Source organism: Salmo salar, chromosome 18 (genome assembly GCF_965601325.2).
Source record: "Salmo salar chromosome 18, fSalSal1, whole genome shotgun sequence".
NCBI classification, from domain to species: Eukaryota; Metazoa; Chordata; class Actinopteri; order Salmoniformes; family Salmonidae; genus Salmo; species Salmo salar.
In genome coordinates, this window is record NC_138308.1 from 93,736,161 (window position 1) to 93,763,660 (window position 27,500).

A 27,500-nucleotide genomic window follows, 5' to 3' on the forward strand; every position below is an offset into this window, starting at 1 on the left:
GCCACTCGGGAGGCCTTTATTCATATTACTTTAATAGAATATTTAGATTATTGTGTATATTACATTTGTTTTATTTGTTAACTTTATTATTTCATTCCAAGTCATCATCTCATCTCCGTAGAGCTGCTGATCATTTATTAACCATCATTTATTCACATTACTTTAATAAAATATTTAGGTTATTGTGTATATTACATTTGTTAACTTTATTATTTCATTCCAAGTCATCATCTCATCTCCGTAGAGCTGCTGTCTGACTACATCACTATTTTAGTAGTCCTTCAAAGTAAATAACATTTACATTTACGTCATTTAGCAGACGCTCTTATCCAGAGCGACTTACAAATTGGTGCATTCACCTTATAAGACTTTAATGATTGCTGAATACCAACTATCAATCACTTAGATCATGTATTTTCAGGTAGAGATTCCTCGAAGCAGCTGATCTCTCTCCCTTCTCTCCCTCTCCGTGTCTGCTCCACACAGACTGGACAAGTAGGCGCGCAGTGAATTATGGTCATTGTAGTTAATTTCCACAAAGCCTGTTAGAAACTGCTACAAGACCATGGTGCTTGCCTACGGAGCTGTGAGGGGAACGGCACCTCCGTACCTTCAGGCTCTGATCAGGCCCTACACCCAAACAAGGGCACTGCGTTCATCCACCTCTGGCCTGCTGGCCCCCCTACCTCTGCGGAAGCACAGTTCCCGCTCAGCCCAGTCAAAACTGTTCGCTGCTCTGGCACCCCAATGGTGGAACAAGCTCCCTCACGACGCCAGGACAGCGGAGTCAATCACCACCTTCCGGAGACACCTGAAACCCCACCTCTTTAAGGAATACCCCCCCCCCCCCCCCCAAAAAAAAAAAGATTTAGATGTACTATTGTAAAGTGGTTGTTCCACTGGATATCATAAGGTGAATGCACCAATTTGTAAGTCGCTCTGGATAAGAGCGTCTGCTAAATGACGTAAATGTAAAATGTAAATGTAAGAAACGACAACTCCCTACTAAATTACACAGTTCGTGCTTGATCTGATTTATCTCTAGAGAGACTACACATTGAGCTCACAGGGGAAAAAATGTAATAGAATTCATATAATTGAATCAATGTTGGTCAATTACTTGTTTAAAAAACAACATTTTGGTTAATCGCTTAGCACTAGTGATAGATGAATCAGAACCTAAAGGTAACTGGACCATAGTGTGATGGATGAATCAGAACCTAAAGGTAACTGGACCATAGTAGATGAATCAGAACGAAAAGGTAACTGGACCATAGTAGATGAATCAGAACCTAAAGGTAACTGGACCATAGTAGATGAATCAGAACCTAAAGGTAACTGGGCCATAGTAGATGAATCAGAACCTAAAGGTAACTGGACCATAGTAGATGAATCAGAACCTAAAGGTAACTGGACCATAGTAGATGAATCAGAACCTAAAGGTAACTGGACCATAGTAGATGAATCAGAACCTAAAGGTAACTGGACCATAGTAGATGAATCAGAACCTAAAGGTAACTGGGCCATAGTGTGATAGATGAATCAGAACCTAAAAGTGATCGGTCTGCTGTTTCGTCTTCATAGTCTGTGCTGTGTTCAGTAGGGACAAAACGGTTTGAAACATGGAGGTACACTCCTGAACTTAATTAACACATTTTCTGAGCTGAACTAGGTAGAATATTGGCCTGCTAGAAACGACAACTCCCTACACAATTACACAGTTCGAACTGGATCTGATTTGTAGCACATTGAGGGAGACAGGTAGAACATTGAGGGAGACAGGTAGCACATTGAGGGAGACAGGTAGCACATTGAGGGAGACAGGTAGAACATTGAGGTAGACAGGTAGCACATTGAGGTAGACAGGTAGAACATTGAGGGAGACAGGTAGCACATTGAGGGAGACAGGTAGAACATTGAGGGAGACAGGTAGAACATTGAGGGAGACAGGTAGACAGGTAGAACATTGAGGGAGACAGGTAGCACATTGAGGGAGAAAGGTAGAACATTGAGGGAGACAGGTAGAACATTGAGGGAGACAGGTAGCACATTGAGGGAGAAAGGTAGAACATTGAGGGAGACAGGTAGAACATTGAGGGAGACAGGTAGAACATTGAGGGAGACAGGTAGACAGGTAGAACATTGAGGGAGACAGGTAGCACGTTGAGGGAGAAAGGTAGAACATTGAGGGAGACAGGTAGCACATTGAGGGAGACAGGTAGAACATTGAGGGAGACAGGTAGAACATTGAGGGAGACAGGTAGAACATTGAGGTAGACAGGTAAAACATTGAGGGAGACAGGTAGCACATTGAGGGAGACAGGTAGAACATTGAGGGTGACAGGTAGAACATTGAGGTAGACAGGTAGAACATTGAGGGAGACAGGTAGCACATTGAGGGAGACAGGTAGAACATTGAGGGAGACAGGTAGAACATTGAGGGAGACAGGTAGAACATTGAGGTAGACAGGTAGAACATTGAGGGAGACAGGTAGCACATTGAGGGAGACAGGTAGAACATTGAGGGTGACAGGTAGAACATTGAGGGAGACAGGTAGAACATTGAGGGAGACAGGTAGACAGGTAGAACATTGAGGGAGACAGGTAGCACATTGAGGGAGAAAGGTAGAACATTGAGGGAGACAGGTAGAACATTGAGGGTGACAGGTAGCACATTGAGGGAGAAAGGTAGAACATTGAGGGAGACAGGTAGAACATTGAGGGTGACAGGTAGCACATTGAGGGAGAAAGGTAGAACATTGAGGGAGACAGGTAGAACATTGAGGGTGACAGGTAGAACATTGAGGGAGACAGGTAGAACATTGAGGGAGACAGGTAGACAGGTAGAACATTGAGGGAGACAGGTAGCACGTTGAGGGAGAAAGGTAGAACATTGAGGGAGACAGGTAGCACATTGAGGGTGACAGGTAGAACATTGAGGGAGACAGGTAGAACATTGAGGGAGACAGGTAGCACATTGAGGGAGACGGGTAGCACATTGAGGGTGACAGGTAGCACATTGAGGGTGACAGGTAGAACATTGAGGGAGACAGGTAGCACATTGAGGGAGACAGGTAGAAATTGAGGGAGACAGGTAGAACATTGAGGGAGACAGGTAGAACATTGAGGGAGACAGGTAGCACATTGAGGGAGACAGGTAGCACATTGAGGGAGACAGGTAGAACATTGAGGGAGACAGGTAGCACATTGAGGGAGACAGGTAGCACATTGAGGGTGGCAGGTAGAACATTGAGGGAGACAGGTAGAACATTGAGGGAGACAGGTAGCACATTGAGGGAGACAGGTAGCACATTGAGGGAGACAGGTAGAACATTGAGGGTGGCAGGTAGAACATTGAGGGTGACAGGTAGAACATTGAGGGAGACGGGTAGAACATTGAGGGAGACAGGTAGCACATTGAGGGAGACAGGTAGAACATTGAGGGAGACAGGTAGACAGGTAGAACATTGAGGGTGGCAGGTAGAACATTGAGGGTGGCAGGTAGAAAATTGAGGGTGGCAGGTAGCACATTGAGGGTGGCAGGTAGCACATTGAGGGCAGCAGGGTGGCAGGTAGAACATTGAGGGTGGTAGGTAGAACATTGAGGGAGACAGGTAGAACATTGAGGGTGGCAGGTAGCACATTGAGGGTGGCGGGCGAGGGGTCAGGAGCACATTGAGGGTGGCAGGTAGAACTTTGAGGGTGGCAGGCAGGTAGAACATTGAGGGTGGCAGGTAGAACATTGAGGGTGACAGGTAGAACATTGAGGGTTGCAGGTAGAACATTGAGGGTTGCAGGTAGCACATTGAGGGTGGCAGGTAGCACATTGAGGGCAGCAGGGTGGCAGGTAGAACATTGAGGGCAGCAGGGTGGCAGGTAGAACATTGAGGGCAGCAGGGTGGCAGGTAGAACATTGAGGGCAGCAGGGTGGCAGGTAGAACATTGAGGGCAGCAGGGTGGCAGGTAGAACATTGAGGGCAGCAGGGTGGCAGGTAGAACATTGAGGGCAGCAGGGTGGCAGGTAGAACATTGAGGGCAGCAGGGTGGCAGGTAGAACATTGAGGGCAGCAGGGTGGCAGGTAGCCTAGCGGTTAAGCGCGTTGGGCCTGTATTTTTTGTATTTTTAATTTGACCTTTATTTATCCAGGTTTTCCTCATTGAGATAACATCTCTTTTCCAAGAGAGATCTGGTCCAATAGCAGCAGAGGGAACAACGTTTCAGACAAAACAACTTACATACACTAACACAACATTAAACACAACTATAAACACACATACAGTACAACAAAAACATTTTACGTTAAAAACACAAACGTCTTGACTAAAAACAGCTGTCCTAAAAACAATTACACTCTTCTATGATATTTACATGGATCAGGTGTTTAAACTCCACCAATGAAACTAGATCGTCACATTTTAAAATGTTCAGGAGAGAATTCCAGGACCACGGAGCTGAGTAACTAAAACTATTTCTACCATGACCTGTTCTAATTCTTGGTACTGTTAGAAGCAAATCAGAATGGGACCGTAATTGATATTTATTTACTGACCTGACTAAAAAAGAACAGAGATAAAATGGCATTTTACCCAATATGGCCTTAGAAATCAGTGTATACCAGTGTTTAAGCCTACGCAAGGTCAATGACGACCAGCCAACAGCGCTGTAGAGATCACAATGATGTGTTAGACGTTTCTGTAGTTGAAAGGTCGCTGGTTTGAATCCCCGAGCCGAGACAGTGAGGGAGGGACAGAGAGTCCCTAATGCAGAGCTCGCAGGGAAAAAAAACAGAAAATGTAATTCCAATAATTTAACCGAACATTTTGGTTAATCGTATTACAATTATAATTATTATTATTATTATTATAATTCAGCATTACTGTTCAATTGTTTTCACACTTTCACAGAGTTTTTTACAGATTTGTCAGCTGTACAATATGAAATAAAATACAGGACAAAGTGAATTTGGACTGCATAGGGCCTTAAAGAACTGAAATGGGGGATAGGAGTTGTCAGACTTGTCAAGACAGAGATGTAGAAGGGAGGGAGGGAAGGAAGGAAAGGTGGAGGGAAAGGAGGGAAGGAAGGAAAGGTGGAGGGAAAGAAGGAAAGGAAGGAAAGAGAAATTGAGGAAAATACGGCAGCAAGTGTGTTTGTGTGTGTGTGTGTGTGTGTGGACGTGTTTAACTATTCTTGTGGGGACCAGAAGTTCACACAAGAATAGTAAATACACCAAAATTTGACCAACTGGGTGCAAGGTCAAATGCTATTTCTAGGGGGTTTAGGGTTAAGGTTAGAATTACGTTAAGAATTAGGGTTAGGAGCTAGGGTTAGTGTTAAGGTTAGGTTTTTGGGTTAAGTTTATGGTTAAGGTTAGGGAAAATAGGATTTTAAATGCGACTGAATTGTGTCCCCCCACAAACTGTACAAGACTGTGTGTTTGTGTGAGTGGGCGAGAGTAGTGTGTTTGTTGATTTGTTTAGAGGGTTCCCTTGTCCTCTCTTCCTTCCTGTCTCTCCGTATCTAGTGTGCGTGAGTGTGAGTGTGTGTGTGTGTTTGGGGTATCTCTGGGTGGAGATGTGTTTGTGTGTGTCTCCTTCTTTTTGGGTAGAGACTTCCTGTCAGTAGAGTTACCCAGAGATCTCTGGTAAACAACTGTATTCTCATCTACACTGCGCCTACGAACACACACACACACACACACGTACACGCACACACACGTGCATACACGCGCATACACACGCACACACACGTACACACACACACACACACGTGCATACACGCGCACACACATATATACAGCTCTGTGACCCCTGCCCACAGACAGTGTGTGCTGCTTTCAGATTGGAAAATGTGGCTGAACCTTTCTTACATTGATTTGATGAAAATATAGAGGAGAGTGTGAGAGAGGAGAGATAATGGTTAGAGAGAAAGATAGAGGAGAGATAATGGTTAGAGGTAAAGATAGAGGAGAGAGAGGGAAGAGATAATGGTTAGAGAGAAAGCTAGAGGAGAGTGTGAGAGAGAAGAGATAATGGTTAGAAGTAAAGATAGAGGAGAGTGAGAGAGAGAAGAGATAATGGTTTTAGAGAAAGATAGAGGAGAGTGAGAGAGAGGAGAGATAATGGTTAGAAGTAAAGATAGAGGAGAGTCAGAGAGAGAAGAGATAATAGTTAGAGAGAAAGATAGAGGAGAGTGTGAGAGAGGAGAGATAATGGTTAGAGGTAAAGATAGAGGAGAGATAATGGTTAGAGGTAAAGATAGAGGAGAGTGTGAGAGAGGAGAGATAGAGGAGAGATAATGGTTAGAGGGACAGATAGAGGAGAGATAATGGTTAGAGAGAAAGATAGAGGAGGGAGGAGAGATAATGGTTAGAGGTAAAGATAGAGGAGAGTGTGAGAGAGGAGAGATAATGGTTAGAGAGAAAGATAGAGGAGAGATAATGGTTAGAGGTAAAGATAGAGGAGAGTGTGAGAGAGGAGAGATAATGGTTAGAGAGAAAGATAGAGAGAGAAGAGAGATAATGGTTAGAGAGAAAGATGGAGGAGAGTGTGAGAGAGGAGAGATAATGGTTAGAGGGAAAGATAGAGAGGAGAGATAATGGTTAGAGAGAAAGATAGAGGAGAGTGAGAGAGAGAAGAGATAATGGTTAGAGGTAAAGATAGAGGAGAGATAATGGTTAGAGAGAAAGATAGAGGAGGGAGGAGAGATAATGGTTAGAGGTAAAGATAGAGGAGAGAGGAGAGATAATGGTTAGAGGTAAAGATAGAGGAGAGTGTGAGAGAGGAGAGATAATGGTTAGAGAGAAAGATAGAGGAGAGAGAGAATAAGGAAGAGAGAGAGAGGAGGGAGATCCGTAACTGTTTCCTGAGGATGTGGTTTTTACCGAGGGGGGAGGGGAGGGGTGAGGAGGGAGGGCGGGAGTGTCTCTATGATAAGTGTAACCAGAGTTAACTTTTTATCACCGACACCTGTGTGTGTGTGTGTGTGTGTGTGTGTGTGTGTGTGTGTGTGTGTGTGTGTGTGTGTGTGTGTGTGTGTGTGTGTGTGTGTGTGTGTGTGTGTGTGTGTGTGTGTGTGTGTGTGTGTGCGCGTGTGATAGAGAGAAATAAAAAAGTGTGTGTGCACGTGTTTGAGATATTTTGAGACATTGTTTTTTTTTGGCGGACAAACAAAGACATAAACTTATCAAGACAGAAAGAAAGACAAGAAACAAGGAAGAAACATCAGAGATAATATTGCCAGCATGAAAAGTAAAGATGCCTAAAACTTAGTAAGAACGTAATCACCACTCTTTCTTGCTCTCTCTTCCTCCTCTTTCTCTTCCTCCTCTCTCTGTTCTCTCTGTGCTCTCTCTCTATTCTCTCTCTCTCTCCCCTCTTTCTCTCTCTGTCTCCTCTTTCTCTTCCTCCTCTCTCTGTTCTCTCTGTGCTCTCTCTCTATTCTCTCTCTCTCTCCCCTCTTTCTCTCTCTGTCTCCTCTTTCTCTTCCTCCTCTCTCTGTTCTCTCTGTGCTCTCTCTCTATTCTCTCTCTCTCCCCTCTTTCTCTCTCTGTCTCCTCTTTCTCTTCCTCCCCCCTCTCTCTCTCTCTCTCTCTCTCTCTGTCTATGAGTCATACTATCTTAACCTAATTACAACAGTAGAGAGAGAGAGAGGAGAGGAAGCGAGAAGCTGTGTCTTGTTGCGTAGTTGAATTTAACTGATATAATGGCCCTGTATCTACAGGCCAGTTTCAGTGTGTGATATTCATATGGGACTATATGGTACTAAGTTTTAATGGCTGACTCAAAGTTGGGACTGGGTTTTCTCACTAGCGAAGACTGTGGTTTTTGTATTTTCCTGCTTCTCTAGGTAAGTTTACACATTAGGCCAACAGATCGATTGGCAGTGGTGGAAAAAGTACCCAATTGTCATACTTGAGTAAAAGTAAAGATACTTTAATAGAAAATGACTCAAGTGAAAGTGAAAGTCACCCAGTAAAATATACTTAAGTATCAAAAGTAAATGTAATTGCAAAAATATATTTAAGTACCAATTCCTTATATTAAGCAAACCAAACGGCACAATTTCCATGCTTTTTCATCTACTGATGGCCATTACATTTTATACTTAAGTATATTTAAAACCAAATACTTTTAGACTTTTACTGCACGGTTCTGTCTGGTGGCTGACCTGCCTATACTGATAGATAGACTAGTGTACGGTTCTGACTGTCTGGTGGCTGACCTGCCTATACTGATAGATAGACCTAGTGCACGGTTCTGTCTGTCTGGTGGCTGACCTGCCTATACTGATAGATAGACTAGTGTACGGTTCTGACTGTCTGGTGGCTGACCTGCCTATACTGATAGATAGACCTAGTGCACGGTTCTGACTGTCTGGTGGCTGACCTGTCTATACTGATAGATAGACCTAGTGCACGGTTCTGACTGTCTGGTGGCTGACCTGTCTATACTGATAGATAGACCTAGTGTACGGTTCTGACTGTCTGGTGGCTGACCTGCCTATACTGATAGATAGACCTAGTGCACGGTTCTGTCTGTCTGGTGGCTGACCTGTCTATACTGATAGATAGACCTAGTGCACGGATCTGACTGTCTGGTGGCTGACCTGTCTATACTGATAGATAGACCTAGTGTACGGTTCTGACTGTCTGGTGGCTGACCTGCCTATACTGATAGATAGACCTAGTGCACGGTTCTGACTGTCTGGTGGCTGACCTGTCTATACTGATAGATAGACCTAGTGTACGGTTCTGACTGTCTGGTGGCTGACCTGCCTATACTGATAGATAGACCTAGTGCACGGTTCTGTCTGTCTGGTGGCTGACCTGCCTATACTGATAGATAGACCTAGTGTACGGTTCTGACTGTCTGGTGGCTGACCTGTCTATACTGATATAGACCTAGTGTACGGTTCTGTCTGTCTGGTGGCTGACCTGCCTATACTGATAGATAGACTAGTGTACGGTTCTGACTGTCTGGTGGCTGACCTGTCTATACTGATAGATAGACCTAGTGCACGGTTCTGTCTGTCTGGTGGCTGACCTGTCTATACTGATAGATAGACCTAGTGCACGGTTCTGACTGTCTGGTGGCTGACCTGTCTATACTGATAGATAGACCTAGTGCACGGTTCTGACTGTCTGGTGGCTGACCTGCCTATACTGATAGATAGACCTAGTGCACGGTTCTGACTGTCTGGTGGCTGACCTGCCTATACTGATAGATAGACCTAGTGTACGGTTCTGTCTGTCTGGTGGCTGACCTGTCTACTGATAGATAGACCTAGTGCACGGTTCTGTCTGTCTGGTGGCTGACCTGTCTATACTGATAGATAGACCTAGTGCACGGTTCTGACTGTCTGGTGGCTGACCTGTCTATACTGATAGATAGACCTAGTGCACGGTTCTGTCTGTCTGGTGGCTGACCTGTCTATACTGATAGATAGACCTAGTGCACGGTTCTGTCTGTCTGGTGGCTGACCTGTCTAGACTGATAGATAGACCTAGTACACGGTTCTGACTGTCTGTCTGGTGGCTGACCTGTCTATACTGATAGATAGACCTAGTGCACGGTTCTGACTGTCTGGTGGCTGACCTGTCTATACTGATAGATAGACCTAGTGCACGGTTCTGTCTGTCTGGTGGCTGACCTGTCTATACTGATATAGACCTAGTGCACGGTTCTGTCTGTCTGGTGGCTGACCTGCCTATACTGATAGATAGACCTAGTGTACGGTTCTGACTGTCTGGTGGCTGACCTGCCTATACTGATAGATAGACCTAGTGTACGGTTCTGACTGTCTGGTGGCTGACCTGTCTATACTGATAGATAGACCTAGTGCACGGTTCTGACTGTCTGGTGGCTGACCTGTCTATACTGATAGATAGACCTAGTACACGGTTCTGACTGTCTGTCTGGTGGCTGACCTGTCTATACTGATAGATAGACCTAGTGTACGGTTCTGACTGTCTGGTGGCTGACCTGTCTATACTGATATAGACCTAGTGCACGGTTCTGTCTGTCTGGTGGCTGACCTGCCTATACTGATAGATAGACTAGTGTACGGTTCTGACTGTCTGGTGGCTGACCTGTCTATACTGATAGATAGACCTAGTGCACGGTTCTGACTGTCTGGTGGCTGACCTGCCTATACTGATAGATAGACCTAGTGCACGGTTCTGTCTGTCTGGTGGCTGACCTGCCTATACTGATAGATAGACTAGTGCACGGTTCTGACTGTCTGTCTGGTGGCTGACCTGTCTATACTGATAGATAGACTAGTGTACGGTTCTGACTGTCTGGTGGCTGACCTGTCTATACTGATAGATAGACCTAGTGCACGGTTCTGACTGTCTGGTGGCTGACCTGTCTATACTGATAGATAGACCTAGTGTACGGTTCTGACTGTCTGGTGGCTGACCTGTCTATACTGATAGATAGGCCTAGTGCACGGTTCTGTCTGTCTGGTGGCTGGGTACTTATTCTTCCACTGCTCTTTACCTCTACCCTCTTCTCCTTCCCTTGAACCCTTCTCACGTCCCCTTGTTTCCGGCCGTCTCCTTCCCTCTCTCCCTTTTTCCTAGACTCCTTTTCCCCCCTTTATTCTAGAGTTATAAAGAACCATGTCTGCTCCGCCACCTCTAAAGATCCTTCTATCCCAGCACAGAGCACACCCAGAGAGACCAGAGACTAGCCCATGGCCGACCGAACGTCCCTTCAACCTCCAACCCCCCAGCCTTACCAGGACCCATACCTACAGCATCACATCCACCTCCTCCACCACCACCTCCACCCCAGCGTCGGGAGCCCCGGCCTGGGCCACACATCCTGCCACCACCCCTTGGAGCCCCAGACTCCCCTGGAGCAATATAGAGGGACTGGAATAGAGGCAGCACCCAGGACCACTCTCCTTGATTCAAGCCCCTGTGCTGGGGGGAACAGCGACAGCTACAGGGGTGGGGGTGGTGGAAGAGGTGGTTATGTAGACGTTCGTGGACATAGCAGAGGTGATAACTGTAGTGATGTTGATGGTAGAGATGGTTGTTTTGGAGCGCAGAAAGCTAGCTACTGTAATAGGGGGGTTGTGGGCGACGGTGTAGGTCAAGGGGAACATTTTGAAGGTCAGGGCCTTGGCTACGCTAGCCAAAGGGATGACGGCTGCGACGGGGATGACAGCAGCGCCAGCGGTAGTGGTGGTGATATGTACCACAGAACGGATGACGGCTGTAACAGGGATGACGTCTTTCACAGAACGGATGAAGGCTGTAAGAGCAGTGGGGATGATGTCTTCTACAGTAACAGTAGAGATCATGGGTGTGAGGAGAAAACGGATGAGGGGTCGAACACTAGGGATGAGGCCTTTCACAGAACGGATGATATCAGGAATGACGTCTTTCCAGGAACGGATGAGGGCTGTTGTAACAGGGATGACGTGTTTTACAGAACGGATGAGGGCTGTAGTAACAGGGATGACGTGTTCTACAGAACGGATGAGGGCTGTAGTAACAGGGATGACGTGTTCTACAGAACGGATGAGGGCTGTAGTAACAGGGATGACGTGTTCTACAGAACGGATGAGGGCTGTAGTAACAGGGATGACGTGTTCTACAGAACGGATGAGGGCTGTAGTAACAGGGATGACGTGTTCTACAGTAGACAGTATGTGTGTGAGGAGAGGGGAGATGGTAGTAGTGGTTATAGAGACACCACTACCGGTAGCCATGATGGTGGCAATAATACAACTGATTATCTCTATAGTGGTACTGATAGCTTTGGCAATAGGGTGGATAATACAGGAAAGAGGAATAGTTTGAGAAGGGTTGATGATTTTGGAGGAGACTGTGATGATTTCGGGGGTAGAAGGTCGAACTTGGATCCTCTAGAGGCCCAGTTAAAGCCTGGGTCTTGGGTGAGTCCTACTCTCCCAGATCGTGGTGCTGTGGCTGGGGAGGGAAGGGAAAGGGGTGGGGGGTACCCCCAGGACTGGGCCTTTCTATACTCCCATTCCCAGGCAGCAGGTGGTGCTAGTGGTGGTGGTGGTAGGGTGTACCAGCAGAAACTGGACTCCTTCTCCGAGGCCTTCTCCTTCAGACGCAACGTCGCCGGAAGCAGAATTCTGAATGGGAATTCCGGAAGTGGGATTTTTGGATTCGGAGTGGGAGGAGGAAACACGGGACGGATCAAAACGAGTGCCTACGATTCGCACACAGACTCTTCCACTCTTCCTTCACCCCTCCTCCTCCTCCTCCTCTTTCACCTAACCCCTTCCCCTTGGTCCTTAGCCCTCCTCCCACACCCCTCCCCCCTCATTCCCTCTCCCCTCCTAAACTCACCCCACCACCCTCTGTCAGGACAGTTGGACTCACCCAGTCCACAGGGGGGGGTTGTAGTGGAACAGTCCAGTTTTACCCCTCCTCTCTCCAGCCACTCCACTCCTCCCACCCCTCGGCCGTCGTGTGGAAGCTCCCGCTCTCTCATTGGCTGCAGCAGTCAGGTGACGTGGGTGTCGTCGAGGGCAACCCCTCAAGCTCCGGCTACGTATACTGCCAGGAGGCAGTGTTTCCTGGGAGACCGGTTCACCAGGACAGTGGGAATAATACAGGTATGGTGCTGTGTGGAAGGGTGTTTCCAAATCAATATGTTCTAACTTGGGTCCAGTCTCCTCCTTACCTCCCCCCCTCTCTCTTCTGCTCACAGGTCACTATAGTCTTCAAACTCTGGTAGAATCATCCTTTACCTCCGCCTCAGCCCTTCACTCCTCCCTCCACCCCTCCTCTCTTCCATCCCAGCCCCCCAGTGGACTCCCACAGCATGGAGCAGCATCCCTAGTGGTGTATAGAGGTGCTCCCTTCCCTAGTCTGCTCCAGTCTCGGAGAGGAGGAGGAGGGCAGAACGGGGTGGAGCGGTTAGGGAGAGGGCTCCACTACACCCCTCTACCTATGCTGAACCCCAGACGCAGAGGAACGGGGATCCTCTCATCCCTCATGCCCCCTTCAGTCGGGGAACGAGGGATGGGAAGGATGACTGAAGAGGAGGAGGGATATTCTATACCTCCGTGAGTATGGATGGACAGAGTAATGCATTAGCTGTATTATTTTCTTCTTCGTTCGTTCGTTTGTTCATTCGTTTGTTCTTTCGTTCGCTTGTTTGTTTGTTCGTTTGTTTGTTCATTCATTCTTTCGTTTGTTTGTTCGTTCGTTTGTTCATTCTTTCGTTTGTTTGTTCGTTCATTCTTTCGTTCGTTTGTTTGTTCATTCATTCTTTCGTTCGTTTGTTCGTTTGTTTGTTCGTTCATTCTTTCGTTCGTTTGTTCGTTCATTCTTTCGTTCGTTTGTTCGTTCATTCGTTCGTTTGTTCGTTCGTTTGTTCTTTCGTACGCTTGTTCGTTCGTTATTTTGTTTGTTCTTTCGTTCATTCATTGATTAATTGATTTGTTTGTTTATTCGTTTATTCATTGAAACATTTTCCAGGTGTATCAACGTGGGTCCAGAGTTCCAGGCTGAGCTGCCATGTTGTCTAGAGAGGGAGGAAGAGTCCAGGACATGGCCAGAGAAATCATCATCCAATGAGGAGTTGCTCTGGAAACCATGGGAGGAGCTTGGGAAGAGTTCTGTTATCCAGGACCAAGGTATGAATTTAGGGTAAAATTGGCTTATGAATGATTTATCTCTGAAGAATCTATCAAGGACTTATTAAGGACTTATGAAGGGTTTATGAAGCTTATGAAGCTGTTAACAGAACAATTGTTTTTAAAATCTCAGATACAAGTGAATATACGGTAGTTCAGTGATTAAATGGAGTTAGAAATAACTGAGGTTTGGGAAGAAAGAAAGAACACACCTCAACTCCTCTCTCTCTCTCTCTCTCTCTCTGTCTGTCTCTCTGTCTCTCTCTCTCTGTCTCTCTCTCTCTGTCTCTCTCTCTCTGTCTCTCTCTCTCTGTCTCTCTCTCTCTGCTCTCTCTCTCTCTCTCTCTGTCTCTCTCTCTCTGTCTCTCTCTCTCTGTCTCTCTGTCTCTCTCTCTGTCTCTCTCTCTGTCTCTCTCTCTCTCTCTGTCTACCAGTGGCGGCAATGTTGTCTGTGTGTAGTTCTAGCTGTCTACCAGGAGGGGGCAGCAACACAGAGCTGGCCCTACACTGTCTCTACCTCTGTCACGGAGATACACTGGTGAGGAGGACACACACACACACACACACACACACACACACACACACACACACACACACACACACACACACACACACACACACACACACACACACACACACAGATATGCACACCCTACACTGTCTCTACCATAACACTGGTGAAGAGGGGGAGAGGAAACGATCATTCGTCTTGTTTCCTCGGTTGTTCATTCCCTCATCCATATCCATTTACCAAAATCACTAATTCAGTCGTTGTTCAGTAATGTCTCTCTACCTCTCATCCCCCTGTCCCAGGCCACACTGGAGAAGTTGCTCTTCTCTACTCCATCATCAGCAAGAGACTACCATTATGCTGGTAACCCTTAACCTTTCACCCCTCACCCCTACACTCTGACCTCTCACCCCTCACCCATAACCTCTGACCTTTCACCCCCTCACACATCACCCATAACCTCTGACCTCTCACCCATCACCCCTCACCCATAACCTCTGACCTCTCACCCGTAATCAGAATCACCTTTATTCGCCAAACACATTTGCCTGTACAGGAATTTGACTCAGTGAAACGGTGCTGTCACAATAAACAGGATATACAGTCAGACGATTAACAGGATATACAGCCAGACGATTAACAGGATATACAGCCAGACGATAAACAGGATATACAGCCAGACGATAAACAGGATATACAGCCAGACGATAAACAGGATATACAGCCAGACGATTAACAGGATATACAGCCAGACGATTAACAGGATATACAGCCAGACGATTAACAGGATATACAGCCAGACGATTAACAGGATATACAGCCAGACGATTAACAGGATATACAGCCAGACGATTAACAGGATATACAGCCAGACGATTAACAGGATATACAGCCAGACGATAAACAGGATATACAGCCAGACGATAAACAGGATATACAGACAGACGATAAACAGGATATACAGACAGACGATTAACAGGATATACAGACAGACGATTAACAGGATATACAGCCAGATGATAAACAGGATATACAGACAGACGATTAACAGGATATACAGCCAGACGATTAACAGGATATACAGCCAGATGATAAACAGGATATACAGCCAGACGGTAAACAAGATATACAGCCAGACGATTAACAGGATATACAGCCAGACGATTAACAGGATATACAGCCAGACGATAAACAGGATATACAGCCAGACGATAAACAGGATATACAGCCAGACGATAAACAGGATATACAGCCAGACGATTAACAGGATATACAGCCAGACGATTAACAGGATATACAGCCAGACGATTAACATGATATACAGCCAGACGATTAACAGGATATACAGACAGACGATAAACAGGATATACAGACAGACGATAAACAGGATATACAGACAGACGGTAAACAAGATATACAGCCAGACGATTAACAGGATATACAGCCGGACGATTAACAGGATATACAGCCAGATCATAAACAGGATATACAGCCAGATGATAAACAGGACATACAGACAGACGATATACAGCCAGATGATAAACAGGACATACAGACAGACGATATACAGCCAGACGGTAAACAGGATATACAGCCAGTGTCACGGTTGTCGTCTGGAATGGAGGACCAAAACGCAGCAGGAATGTGGATGCTCATCTTGATTTATTTATAAAATAAAGTGAACACCAAAATAATAAAAAACGAAGAACTCACGAACAACAAACAGTCTTGTCATGCTCGCACAGGCAAAACAAGAAACAATCTCCCACAAACACTACACCAAACAATTACCCATATATAGGACTCCCAATCAGAGGCAACGAGAAAGCACCTGCCTCCAATTGAGAGTCCAACCCCCATTAACCTAAACATAGAAATACAACTAACTAGACTAAACATAGAAATACATTAACATAGAACAGTGCCCAAAAACCCCCGGAATACATAAATCAAATACCCTTTTACAAAACCACCACCCCGAACCACATAAAACAAATACCCTCTGACACGTCCTGACCAAACTACCATAACAAATAACCTTTATACTGGTCAGGACGTGACAGCCAGACGGTAAACAGGATATACAGCCAGACGTTAAACAGGATATACAGCCAGACGATAAACAGGGTATACAGACAGACAATAAACAGGATATACAGACAACATATGTTGAGTTTACACAAATCCACGTGTGGTTATGCACACCATGTACACTGTAAGCTAAGAACTACAGGCTACACTGTAAACACTAAGCAACATTATAAATGATGTATGTGAATAATAGGATGATGTGTGGTGGGGGAAATGTGTAAATGAATAGAGTCAGATGAGGATTTGCAGAGAGTGCAAAGAGCAACGTCATGTTTCTAGTGCAGGGCGCCTAGTCCATGAATGAGAAGATCATCGTGGACCAGGTGGCCGGTTGTCGAGGGCGACGGTACAGGGGAAGAAGCTGTTCAGGTGGCCGGTTGTCGAGGGCGACGGTACAGGGGAAGAAGCTGTTCAGGTGGCCGGTTGTCGAGGGCGACGGTACAGGGGAAGAAGCTGTTCAGGTGGCCGGTTGTCGAGGGCGACGGTACAGGGGAAGAAGCTGTTCAGGTGGCCGGTTGTCGAGGGCGACGGTACAGGGGAAGAAGCTGTTCAGGTGGCCGGTTGTCGAGGGCGACGGTACAGGGGAAGAAGCTGTTCAGGTGGCCGGTTGTCGAGGGCGACGGTACAGGGGAAGAAGCTGTTCAGGTGGCCGGTTGTCGAGGGCGACGGTACAGGGGAAGAAGCTGTTCAGGTGGCCGGTTGTCGAGGGCGACGGTACAGGGGAAGAAGCTGTTCAGGTGGCCGGTTGTCGAGGGCGACGGTACAGGGGAAGAAGCTGTTCAGGTGGCCGGTTGTCGAGGGCGACGGTACAGGGGAAGAAGCTGTTCAGGTGGCCGGTTGTCGAGGGCGACGGTACAGGGGAAGAAGCTGTTCAGGTGGCCGGTTGTCGAGGGCGACGGTACAGGGGAAGAAGCTGTTCAGGTGGCCGGTTGTCGAGGGCGACGGTACAGGGGAAGAAGCTGTTCAGGTGGCCGGTTGTCGAGGGCGACGGTACAGGGGAAGAAGCTGTTCAGGTGGCCGGTTGTCGAGGGCGACGGTACAAGGGGAAGAAGCTGTTCAGGTGGCCGGTTGTCGAGGGCGACGGTACAGGGGAAGAAGCTGTTCAGGTGGCCGGTTGTCGAGGGCGACGGTACAGGGGAAGAAGCTGTTCAGGTGGCCGGTTGTCGAGGGCGACGGTACAGGGGAAGAAGCTGTTCAGGTGGCCGGTTGTCGAGGGCGACGGTACAGGGGAAGAAGCTGTTCAGGTGGCCGGTTGTCGAGGGCGACGGTACAGGGGAAGAAGCTGTTCAGGTGGCCGGTTGTCGAGGGCGACGGTACAGGGGAAGAAGCTGTTCAGGTGGCCGGTTGTCGAGGGCGACGGTACAGGGGAAGAAGCTGTTCAGGTGGCCGGAGGTTTTGGTCTTTCCTGCCCGCTTCCTTGCCCTGGAGTCATTCAGTACCTGGATGGAGGGCAGGTGGCAGCTGTTGACCCTCTCAGCAGACAGGACAATCCATTGCTGTTTGCCCTTGGAGTGGGCAGACACATTCCTAAACCAGACAGTGATCGAGGACGTGAGGATGGATTCGATGTGGTTGTGTAGAACTGAATCAGAGAGTTTGAATTTTTTTCAGCTGACACAAGAAGTACATCTGTTGGTGTCTGCGGAGATGTTGTCCTCCCACTAGAGGCTGTGATGTTGTCTTCCCACTAGAGGCTGTGGTGTTGTCCTCCCGCTAGAGGCTGTGGTGTTGTCCTCCCGCTAGAGGCTGTGATGTTGTCCTCCCGCTAGAGGCTGTGGTGTTGTCCTCCCGCTAGAGTGTGAGATTGTCCTCCCGCTAGAGGCTGTGGTGTTGTCTTCCCGCTAGAGACTGTGATGTTGTCCTCCCGCTAGAGGCTGTGGTGTTGTCCTCCCGCTAGAGGCTGTGGTGTTGTCCTCCCGCTAGAGTGTGAGATTGTCCTCCCACTAGAGGCTGTGGTGTTGTCCTCCCACTAGAGGCTGTGGTGTTGTCCTCCCACTAGAGGCTGTGGTGTTGTGCTCCCACTAGAGGCTGTGAGTTTGTCCTCCAACTAGAGGCTGTGGTGTTGTACTCCCGCTAGAGGCTGTGGTTTTGTCCTCCCGCTAGAAGCTGTGGTGTTGTCCTCCCGCTAGAGGCTGTGGTGTTGTCCTCCCGCTAGAGTGTGAGATTGTCCTCCCGCTAGAGGCTGTGATGTTGTCCTCCCGCGAGAGGCTGTGGTGTTGTCCTCCCGCTAGAGTGTGAGATTGTCCTCCCGCTAGAGGCTGTGGTGTTGTCCTCCCGCTAGAGTGTGAGATTGTCCTCCCGCTAGAGGCTGTGGTGTTGTCTTCCCGCTAGAGGCTGTGATGTTGTCTTCCCGCTAGAGGCTGTGGTGTTGTCTTCCCGCTAGAGGCTGTGATGTTGTCCTCCCGCGAGAGGCTGTGGTGTTGTCCTCCCGCTAGAGTGTGAGATTGTCCTCCCGCTAGAGGCTGTGGTGTTGTCCTCCCGCTAGAGTGTGAGATTGTCCTCCCGCTAGAGGCTGTGGTGTTGTCTTCCCGCTAGAGGCTGTGATGTTGTCTTCCCGCTAGAGGCTGTGGTGTTGTCTTCCCGCTAGAGGCTGTGGTGTTGTCCTCCCGCTAGAGGCTGTGGTGTTGTCCTCCCGCTAGAGTGTGAGTTTGTCCTTCCACTAGAGGCTGTGGTGTTGTCCTCCCACTAGAGGCTGTGGTGTTGTGCTCCCACTAGAGGCTGTGAGTTTGTCCTCCAACTAGAGGCTGTGGTGTTGTACTCCCGCTAGAGGCTGTGGTTTTGTCCTCCCGCTAGAGGCTGTGGTGTTGTCCTCCCGCTAGATGCTGTGATGTTGTCCTCCCGCTAGAGGCTGTGGTGTTGTCCTCCCGCTAGAGTGTGAGATTGTACTCCCGCTAGAGGCTGTGGTGTTGTCTTCCCGCTAGAGGCTGTGATGTTGTCTTCCCGCTAGAGGCTGTGGTGTTGTCCTCCCGCTAGAGGCTGTGGTGTTGTCCTCCCGCTAGAGTGTGAGATTGTCCTCCCGCTAGAGGCTGTGGTGTTGTCTTCCCGCTAGAGGCTGTGATGTTGTCTTCCCGCTAGAGGCTGTGGTGTTGTCCTCCCGCTAGAGGCTGTGGTGTTGTCCTCCCGCTAGAGGCTGTGGTGTTGTCCTCCCGCTAGAGGCTGTGGTGTTGTCCTCCCGCTAGAGGCTGTGGTGTTGTCCTCCCGCTAGAGTGTGAGATTGTCTTCCCACTAGAGGCTGTGGTGTTGTCCTCCCACTAGAGGCTTTGATGTTGTCCTCCCGCTAGAGGCTGTGGTGTTGTCTTCCCGCTAGAGGCTGTGGTGTTGTCCTCCCGCTAGAGGCTGTGGTGTTGTCCTCCCGCTAGAGGCTGTGATGTTGTCTTCCCACTAGAGACTGTGGTTTTGTTCTCCCACTAGAGGCTGTGGTGTTGTCCTCCCGCTAGAGGCTGTGGTGTTGTCCTCCCGCTAGAGGCTGTGGTGTTGTCTTCCCGCTAGAGGCTGTGATGTTGTCTTCCCGCTAGAGGCTGTGGTGTTGTCTTCCCGCTAGAGGCTGTGATGTTGTCTTCCCGCTAGAGGCTGTGGTTTTGTCCTCCCGCTAGAGTCTGTGGTTTTGTCCTCCCACCAGAGGCTGTGGTTTTGTCCTCCCGCTAGAGGCTGTGGTTTTGTCCTCCCGCTAGAGGCTGTGGTTTTGTCCTCCCGCTAGAGGCTGTGCTGCGGCGTTGTCCTCCCGCTGGAGGCTGTGGGAGATGATGGTGCCCAGGAATTTGAACATCTCAGCCGTTGATTTCAAGGGGGTCGATCACCATCTCCACAGTTTGAGAGTGTTCAGCTCCATCCAGTCAAACCTCTCTGTGGTACATGAACTCATTACCGTTCTGGATAAGACCGACCAGGATGGTGTCGTCTTGCAAACTTGAGTAGCTTAACAGACGCGTCGTTGGATGTGCAGTCATTGGTGTAGAGTGAGTAGGAGAGAGTGGCGAGCACGCAACCCTGCGTCACTCCTGTCACTGCATGAATAATAAAATCTAATCAAATGAAAAGCAGAGTTTGTAGGTGAAATCGGATCTGCTATATTCCTGTGAAATTTGAGGTGCACGGTCGCGGGCGGGACTTTCCCAATGCAAGTGTGCGGAATCCTGTAGACTTCTGCGCATCCCGACCACTTGTGTGATACGGGAATTTCTTGGGTAATAAATTCCCAGTTATGCATTCATATGGCATAATAGGCATAATAATGGCAGCAGTTAGCTTAGCGGTTGGAGCATTGGACCAGTAAATGAAAGGCCGCTAGCTCGAATCTCAGATCCGGCAAAGTAGAAAAATCTGTCCGTCGATTAAGGCAATCTTTCCACACCTCTCTGATTCAGAGGGGTTGGGTTAAATGTGGAAAACACATTTCGGTTGAATGCATTTAGTTGTGCAATTGGCTAGGTATTCCCTTTCTCTAATATGTTACTGGAAATTTCCGCACCGTGGACGTCATGTGAAGTTTCAACTGCCAGAGGTGCGTTCATCTCTACCTCATGTCTTGGAAGAGAAGCCAAGTGAAGCCAACTCTGTGTCTCCTTATTCATCCTGTTTTCAGGTTTGTAACATTTATAAGCACGGTTTTGTTTTCAAAATCTAGAGATAATATGTTTATCTAAACTGTGATGAGTTTGCTGGTAATTTTGATGTATAATTTAAGTGTTTTGCCCGAGTGAAAAAACGTGTGCGATTTTTCTCATTCATATGAGTGTAGCTAAGCTAAGCTAACTAACATTGTGTGTAAATTAATAAGCACAAGATGGCATCTCAGATTATTTTTATTTCTGTCATAAATGTTTGTACATATGAACAACACTATATGACCAACACTAATGATATTTAATTTGTATCTAACAGTTGCATGCTAATTGCTATCTGCTAACATTAGCTAGCTCAGCGCTAGGTAGCCTACCATTTCTCCCTTCTAGTTAGCTGCTCTTAGCTTATGTTGTTGTTGGCTAGCTGTTCATGGGTTTTTGTTACATTTAATACACAGGCCGCTACTATCATTTGTTTGTACTGTTGTACAAGCTGTTGTTCATGGGTGTATATTGAGTGGTTTTGCACACCATCATCTTTAGTGATAAACTAGCTAACAGCTAACTATCCCGGTTCAAACCCTGATGCGTCATACTTAGGCTCCCGAGTGGCGCAGTGGTCTAAGGCACTGCATCACAGTGCTATAGGCGTCATTACAGACCCTGGATCGATTCCAGGCTGTATCACAAGCGGCCGTGATTGGGAGTCCCATGGGGGGGGGGGGGGGGTAGTTCCATTAATCACCTGGTCTAGAGTGGCTGTTATAGGCACTGTAGTTCCATTAATCACCTGGTCTAGAGTGGCTGTTATAGGCACTGTAGTTCCATTAATCACCTGGTCTAGAGTGGCTGTTATAGGCACTGTAGTTCCATTAATCACCTGGTCTAGAGTGGCTGTTATAGGCACTGTAGTTCCATTAATCACCTGGTCTAGAGTGGCTGTTATAGGCCCTGTAGTTCCATTAATCACCTGGTCTAGAGAGGCTGTTATAGGCCCTGTAGTTCCATTAATCACCTGGTCTAGAGTGGCTGTTATAGGCACTGTAGTTCCATTAATCACCTGGTCTAGAGTGGCTGTTATAGGCCCTGTAGTTCCATTAATCACCTGGTCTAGAGAGGCTGTTATAGGCCCTGTAGTTCCATTAATCACCTGGTCTAGAGTGGCTGTTATAGGCACTGTAGTTCCATTAATCACCTGGTCTAGAGTGGCTGTTATAGGCACTGTAGTTCCATTAATCACCTGGTCTAGAGAGGCTGTTATAGGCCCTGTAGTTCCATTAATCACCTGGTCTAGAGTGGCTGTTATAGGCACTGTAGTTCCATTAATCACCTGGTCTAGAGAGGCTGTTATAGGCCCTGTAGTTCCATTAATCACCTGGTCTAGAGTGGCTGTTATAGCCCTGTAGTTCCATTAATCACCTGGTCTAGAGTGGCTGTTATAGCCCCTGTAGTTCCATTAATCACCTGGTCTAGAGTGGCTGTTATAGGCACTGTAGTTCCATTAATCACCTGGTCTAGAGTGGCTGTTATAGGCACTGTAGTTCCATTAATCACCTGGTCTAGAGTGGCTGTTATAGGCCCTGTAGTTCCATTTATCACCTGGTCTAGAGTGGCTGTTATAGGCCCTGTAGTTCCATTAATCACCTGGTCTAGAGTGGCTGTTATAGGCACTGTAGTTCCATTAATCACCTGGTCTAGAGTGGCTGTTATAGGCCCTGTAGTTCCATTAATACCTTGTCTAGAGTGGCTGTTATAGGCACTGTAGTTCCATTAATCACCTGGTCTAGAGTGGCTGTTATAGGCACTGTAGTTCCATTAATCACCTGGTCTAGAGTGGCTGTTATAGGCCCTGTAGTTCCATTAATCACCTGGTCTAGAGTGGCTGTTATAGCCCCTGTAGTTCCATTAATCACCTGGTCTAGAGTGGCTGTTATAGCCCTGTAGTTCCATTAATCACCTTGTCTAGAGTGGCTGTTATAGGCCCTGTAGTTCCATTAATCACCTGGTCTAGAGTGGCTGTTATAGGCCCTGTAGTTCCATTAATCACCTGGTCTAGAGTGGCTGTTATAGCCCCTGTAGTTCCATTAATCACCTGGTCTAGAGTGGCTGTTATAGCCCTGTAGTTCCATTAATCACCTGGTCTAGAGTGGCTGCTATAGGCCCTGTAGTTCCATTAATCACCTGGTCTAGAGTGGCTGCTATAGGCCCTGTAGTTCCATTAATCACCTGGTCTAGAGTGGCTGTTATAGCCCTGTAGTTCCATTAATACCTGGTCTAGAGTGGCTGCTATAGGCCCTGTAGTTCCATTAATCACCTGGTCTAGAGTGGCTGTTATAGCCCTGTAGTTCCATTAATCACCTGGTCTAGAGTGGCTGTTATAGGCCCTGTAGTTCCATTAATCACCTGGTCTAGATTGGCTGTTATAGGCCCTGTAGTTCCATTAATCACCTTGTCTAGAGTGGCTGTTATAGGCCCTGTAGTTCCATTAATCACCTGGTCTAGAGTGGCTGTTATAGCCCTGTAGTTCCATTAATCACCTGGTCTAGAGTGGCTGTTATAGGCCCTGTAGTTCCATTAATCACCTGGTCTAGAGTGGCTGTTATAGGCCCTGTAGTTCCATTAATCACCTGGTCTAGAGTGGCTGTTATAGGCCCTGTAGTTCCATTAATACCTGGTCTAGAGTGGCTATTATAGCCCTGTAGTTCCATTAATCACCTGGTCTAGAGTGGCTGTTATAGGCCCTGTAGTTCCATTAATCACCTGGTCTAGAGTGGCTGTTATAGCCCTGTAGTTCCATTAATCACCTGGTCTAGAGTGGCTGTTATAGCCCTGTAGTTCCATTAATCACCTGGTCTAGAGTGGCTGTTATAGGCCCTGTAGTTCCATTAATCACCTTGTCTAGAGTGGCTGTTATAGCCCTGTAGTTCCATTAATCACCTGGTCTAGAGTGGCTGTTATAGGCCCTGTAGTTCCATTAATCACCTGGTCTAGAGTGGCTGTTATAGCCCTGTAGTTCCATTAATCACCTGGTCTAGAGTGGCTGCTATAGGCCCTGTAGTTCCATTAATCACCTGGTCTAGAGTGGCTGCTATAGGCCCTGTAGTTCCATTAATCACCTGGTCTAGAGGCTGTTATAGTCCCTGTAGTTCCATTAATACCTGGTCTAGAGTGGCTGTTATAGGCCCTGTAGTTCCATTAATCACCTGGTCTGGAGTGGCTGTTATAGCCCTGTAGTTCCATTAATCACCTGGTCTGGAGTGGCTGTTATAGCCCTGTAGTTCCATTAATCACCTGGTCTAGAGTGGCTGTTATAGGCCCTGTAGTTCCATTAATCACCTGGTCTAGAGTGGCTGCTATAGGCCCTGTAGTTCCATTAATACCTGGTCTAGAGTGGCTGTTATAGGCCCTGTAGTTCCATTAATCACCTGGTCTAGAGTGGCTGTTATAGCCCCTGTAGTTCCATTAATCACCTGGTCTAGAGTGGCTGTTATAGGCCCTGTAGTTCCATTAATCACCTGGTCTAGAGTGGCTGTTATAGGCCCTGTAGTTCCATTAATCACCTGGTCTAGAGTGGCTGTTATAGCCCTGTAGTTCCATTAATACCTGGTCTAGAGTGGCTGTTATAGGCCCTGTAGTTCCATTAATCACCTGGTCTGGAGTGGCTGTTATAGCCCTGTAGTTCCATTAATCACCTGGTCTGGAGTGGCTGTTATAGCCCTGTAGTTCCATTAATCACCTGGTCTAGAGTGGCTGTTATAGGCCCTGTAGTTCCATTAATCACCTGGTCTAGAGTGGCTGCTATAGGCCCTGTAGTTCCATTAATACCTGGTCTAGAGTGGCTGTTATAGGCCCTGTAGTTCCATTAATCACCTGGTCTAGAGTGGCTGTTATAGCCCCTGTAGTTCCATTAATCACCTGGTCTAGAGTGGCTGTTATAGGCCCTGTAGTTCCATTAATCACCTGGTCTAGAGTGGCTGTTATAGCCCTGTAGTTCCATTAATCACCTGGTCTAGAGTGGCTGTTATAGGCCCTGTAGTTACATTAATCACCTGGTCTAGAGTGGCTGTTATAGCCCCTGTAGTTCCATTAATCACCTGGTCTAGAGTGGCTGTTATAGGCCCTGTAGTTCCATTAATCACCTGGTCTAGAGTGGCTGCTATAGGCCCTGTAGTTCCATTAATCACCTTGTCTAGAGTGGCTGTTATAGCCCTGTAGTTCCATTAATCACCTGGTCTAGAGTGGCTGTTATAGGCCCTGTAGTTCCATTAATCACCTGGTCTAGAGTGGCTGTTATAGGCCCTGTAGATCCATTAATCACCTGGTCTAGAGTGGCTGTTATAGGCCCTGTAGTTCCATTAATCACCTTGTCTAGAGTGGCTGATATAGGCCCTGTAGTTCCATTTATCACCTGGTCTAGAGGCTGTTGTAGGCCCTGTAGTTCCATTAATCACCTGGTCTAGAGTGGCTGTTATAGGCCCTGTAGTTCCATTAATCACCTGGTCTAGAGTGGCTGCTATAGGCCCTGTAGTTCCATTAATCACCTTGTCTAGAGTGGCTGTTATAGCCCTGTAGTTCCATTAATCACCTGGTCTAGAGTGGCTGTTATAGGCCCTGTAGTTCCATTAATCACCTGGTCTAGAGTGGCTGTTATAGGCCCTGTACTTCCATTAATCACCTGGTCTAGAGTGGCTGTTATAGGCCCTGTAGTTCCATTAATCACCTGGTCTAGAGTGGCTGCTATAGTCCACATGCCTGTAGCTCTGTGCACTGACAGTATCACGTGCATAACTTGTAGTTTGATTATAATGACCTTTGGGTAGGTGTTTTTGGGTTATACATCGGGAACACGGAGTCAAACGCATGTAGAATCTCTTTCAACCAGGTGGATGGAATTCAACTAGTGTTTTCACAATAGTCCAATAAAATCAATCATCTCAGTCATTCTACAAGATACCAAAACATGTTTGAGGGAACAACAATCAAGGTAAGTGATAAGGTTGGAACTCCCCTTTACTATCTCTCTATCTGGGTTTTAGTGGGTTTGGTGGGGTAAAATTAAGATTTTATATTAATTACATTTCCATTCTAGTTTTCTGATTCCTAATTCTATTGTGACATGTACAGTATATGAACATGCATGACTTGGTGCATTTGTTTACTGTGTTCTATTTGTTCTAGATATATGTGTTCTATTTGGTTCTAGAATCTAGATAGGTGTGTTCTATTGGTTCTAGAATCTAGATAGGTGTGTTCTATTGGTTCTAGAATCTAGATAGGTGTGTTCTATTGGTTCTAGAATCTAGATAGGTGTGTTCTATTGGTTCTAGAATCTAGATAGGTGTGTTCTATTGGTTCTAGAATCTAGATAGGTGTGTTCTATTGGTTCTAGAATCTAGATAGGTGTGTTCTATTGGTTCTAGAATCTAGATAGGTGTGTTCTATTGGTTCTAGAATCTAGATAGGTGTGTTCTATTGGTTCTAGAATCTAGATAGGTGTGTTCTATTGGTTCTAGAATCTACATAGATGTGTTCTATTGGTTCTAGATGCACGGTGGAGAGTGCTTGCAGAGGGTGAGAGAGACATTTGAAGAGGAGTTAATGTGGACCTGATGAGCAATGAGGAGGATGGCCTGCAAAACGGCAAACCAGTGTGGTTCGTCAAGCCCCCCTACTTCCTGCCCTTAGTCAAGAACCACAGAACCGCTTGGAGAGGGATCAGAGCTACTTGGCGAGTCACACCACATGGACCATGTCTGTGGAGTTTTCATTAAGACAACCCAAATCCCACAGACCCCTCAAACCTCAACTGTATAGCACCCCCAATGGAGGCTCGCCCGGGACCAAGCTGAACGACTCCTGTGCTTGATTCTTTTGTTGCTCTTTGCATTTTGAATACGCTTGTTCATATTCCTCCCTATGAGGTATATCCCTCACCCCAGTTAACCCATGTAAACAGGTAAGCACCACATTCCAATGCAAAGATGAATTCATGTTTTTTCTAAAGAATTGAGCAGAGTATTGGGCAGGAGGTATCCAGCTTTGCCCAGGGCGAGCCTTCATGGGGGGGGGTCCAGCTTTGCCCAGGGCGAGCCTTCATGGGGGGTCCAGCTTTGCCCAGGGCGAGCCTTCATGGGGGGTCCAGCTTTGCCCAGGGCGAGCCTTCATGGGGGGTCCAGCTTTGCCCAGGGCGAGCCTTCATGGGGGGGTCCAGCTTTGCCCAGGGCGAGCCTTCATGGGGGGTCCAGCTTTGCCCAGGGCGAGCCTTCATGGGGGGTCCAGCTTTGCCCAGGGCGAGCCTTCATGGGGGGTCCAGCTTTGCCCAGGGCGAGCCTTCATGGGGGGTCCAGCTTTGCCCAGGGCGAGCCTTCATGGGGGGTCCAGCTTTGCCCAGGGCGAGCCTTCATGGGGGGTCCAGCTTTGCCCAGGGCGAGCCTTCATGGGGGGTGTTACTTTAGTTTCAGGCCTAAATGCAGATGCTATTATCTGTTTTCTCCTGCACTACTGAAATGAATTGTCATCCTTCCAGAAGTGTATTTGTGTGTTTTAGTCAAGGAACTAAGAGTTTGTTTTAGTAACATCACGAGGGGCTGGATAACCTTGATAGTGGCGCTTCAATTGTATTTCTGGAAAAGATGAACAAACCCTGATGTGTGACAATAATGCAAATGATTAAAAGTCATTTATTCATGAATTCATTAAATAATGA

General features: G+C 47.3%; 2 protein-coding genes across 4 annotated transcripts in view; both read left to right on the forward strand.

Annotated features, from left to right (window-relative positions):
* The window catches only part of LOC106578137 (amino acid transporter heavy chain SLC3A2), a 30,789-nt gene extending 19,881 nt beyond the window's left edge, over positions 1-10,908 (forward strand). The window contains exon 11 of one of the 3 annotated variants that reach the window (XM_082965337.1): positions 10,665-10,908. The gene's annotated coding sequence lies outside the window, so the exon portion shown is untranslated. Of the gene's footprint in view, positions 58-10,664 lie in introns of those variants that run through there. The other 2 variants (XM_082965336.1, XM_082965335.1) reach the window with 2 other exon arrangements.
* A 917-nt stretch (positions 10,909-11,825) lies between these two features.
* LOC106578136 (uncharacterized) overlaps positions 11,826-27,500 on the forward strand; it is a 24,954-nt gene continuing 9,279 nt past the window's right edge. Inside the window, exons 1-7 of the mRNA XM_082964596.1 lie at positions 11,826-11,843; positions 12,014-12,157; positions 12,427-12,604; positions 12,700-13,057; positions 13,473-13,630; positions 14,065-14,168; positions 14,444-14,504. Of these exons, the coding sequence (XP_082820722.1) occupies positions 11,826-11,843; positions 12,014-12,157; positions 12,427-12,604; positions 12,700-13,057; positions 13,473-13,630; positions 14,065-14,168; positions 14,444-14,504 (1,021 nt within the window). The remainder of the gene's footprint in view (positions 11,844-12,013; positions 12,158-12,426; positions 12,605-12,699; positions 13,058-13,472; positions 13,631-14,064; positions 14,169-14,443; positions 14,505-27,500) is intronic.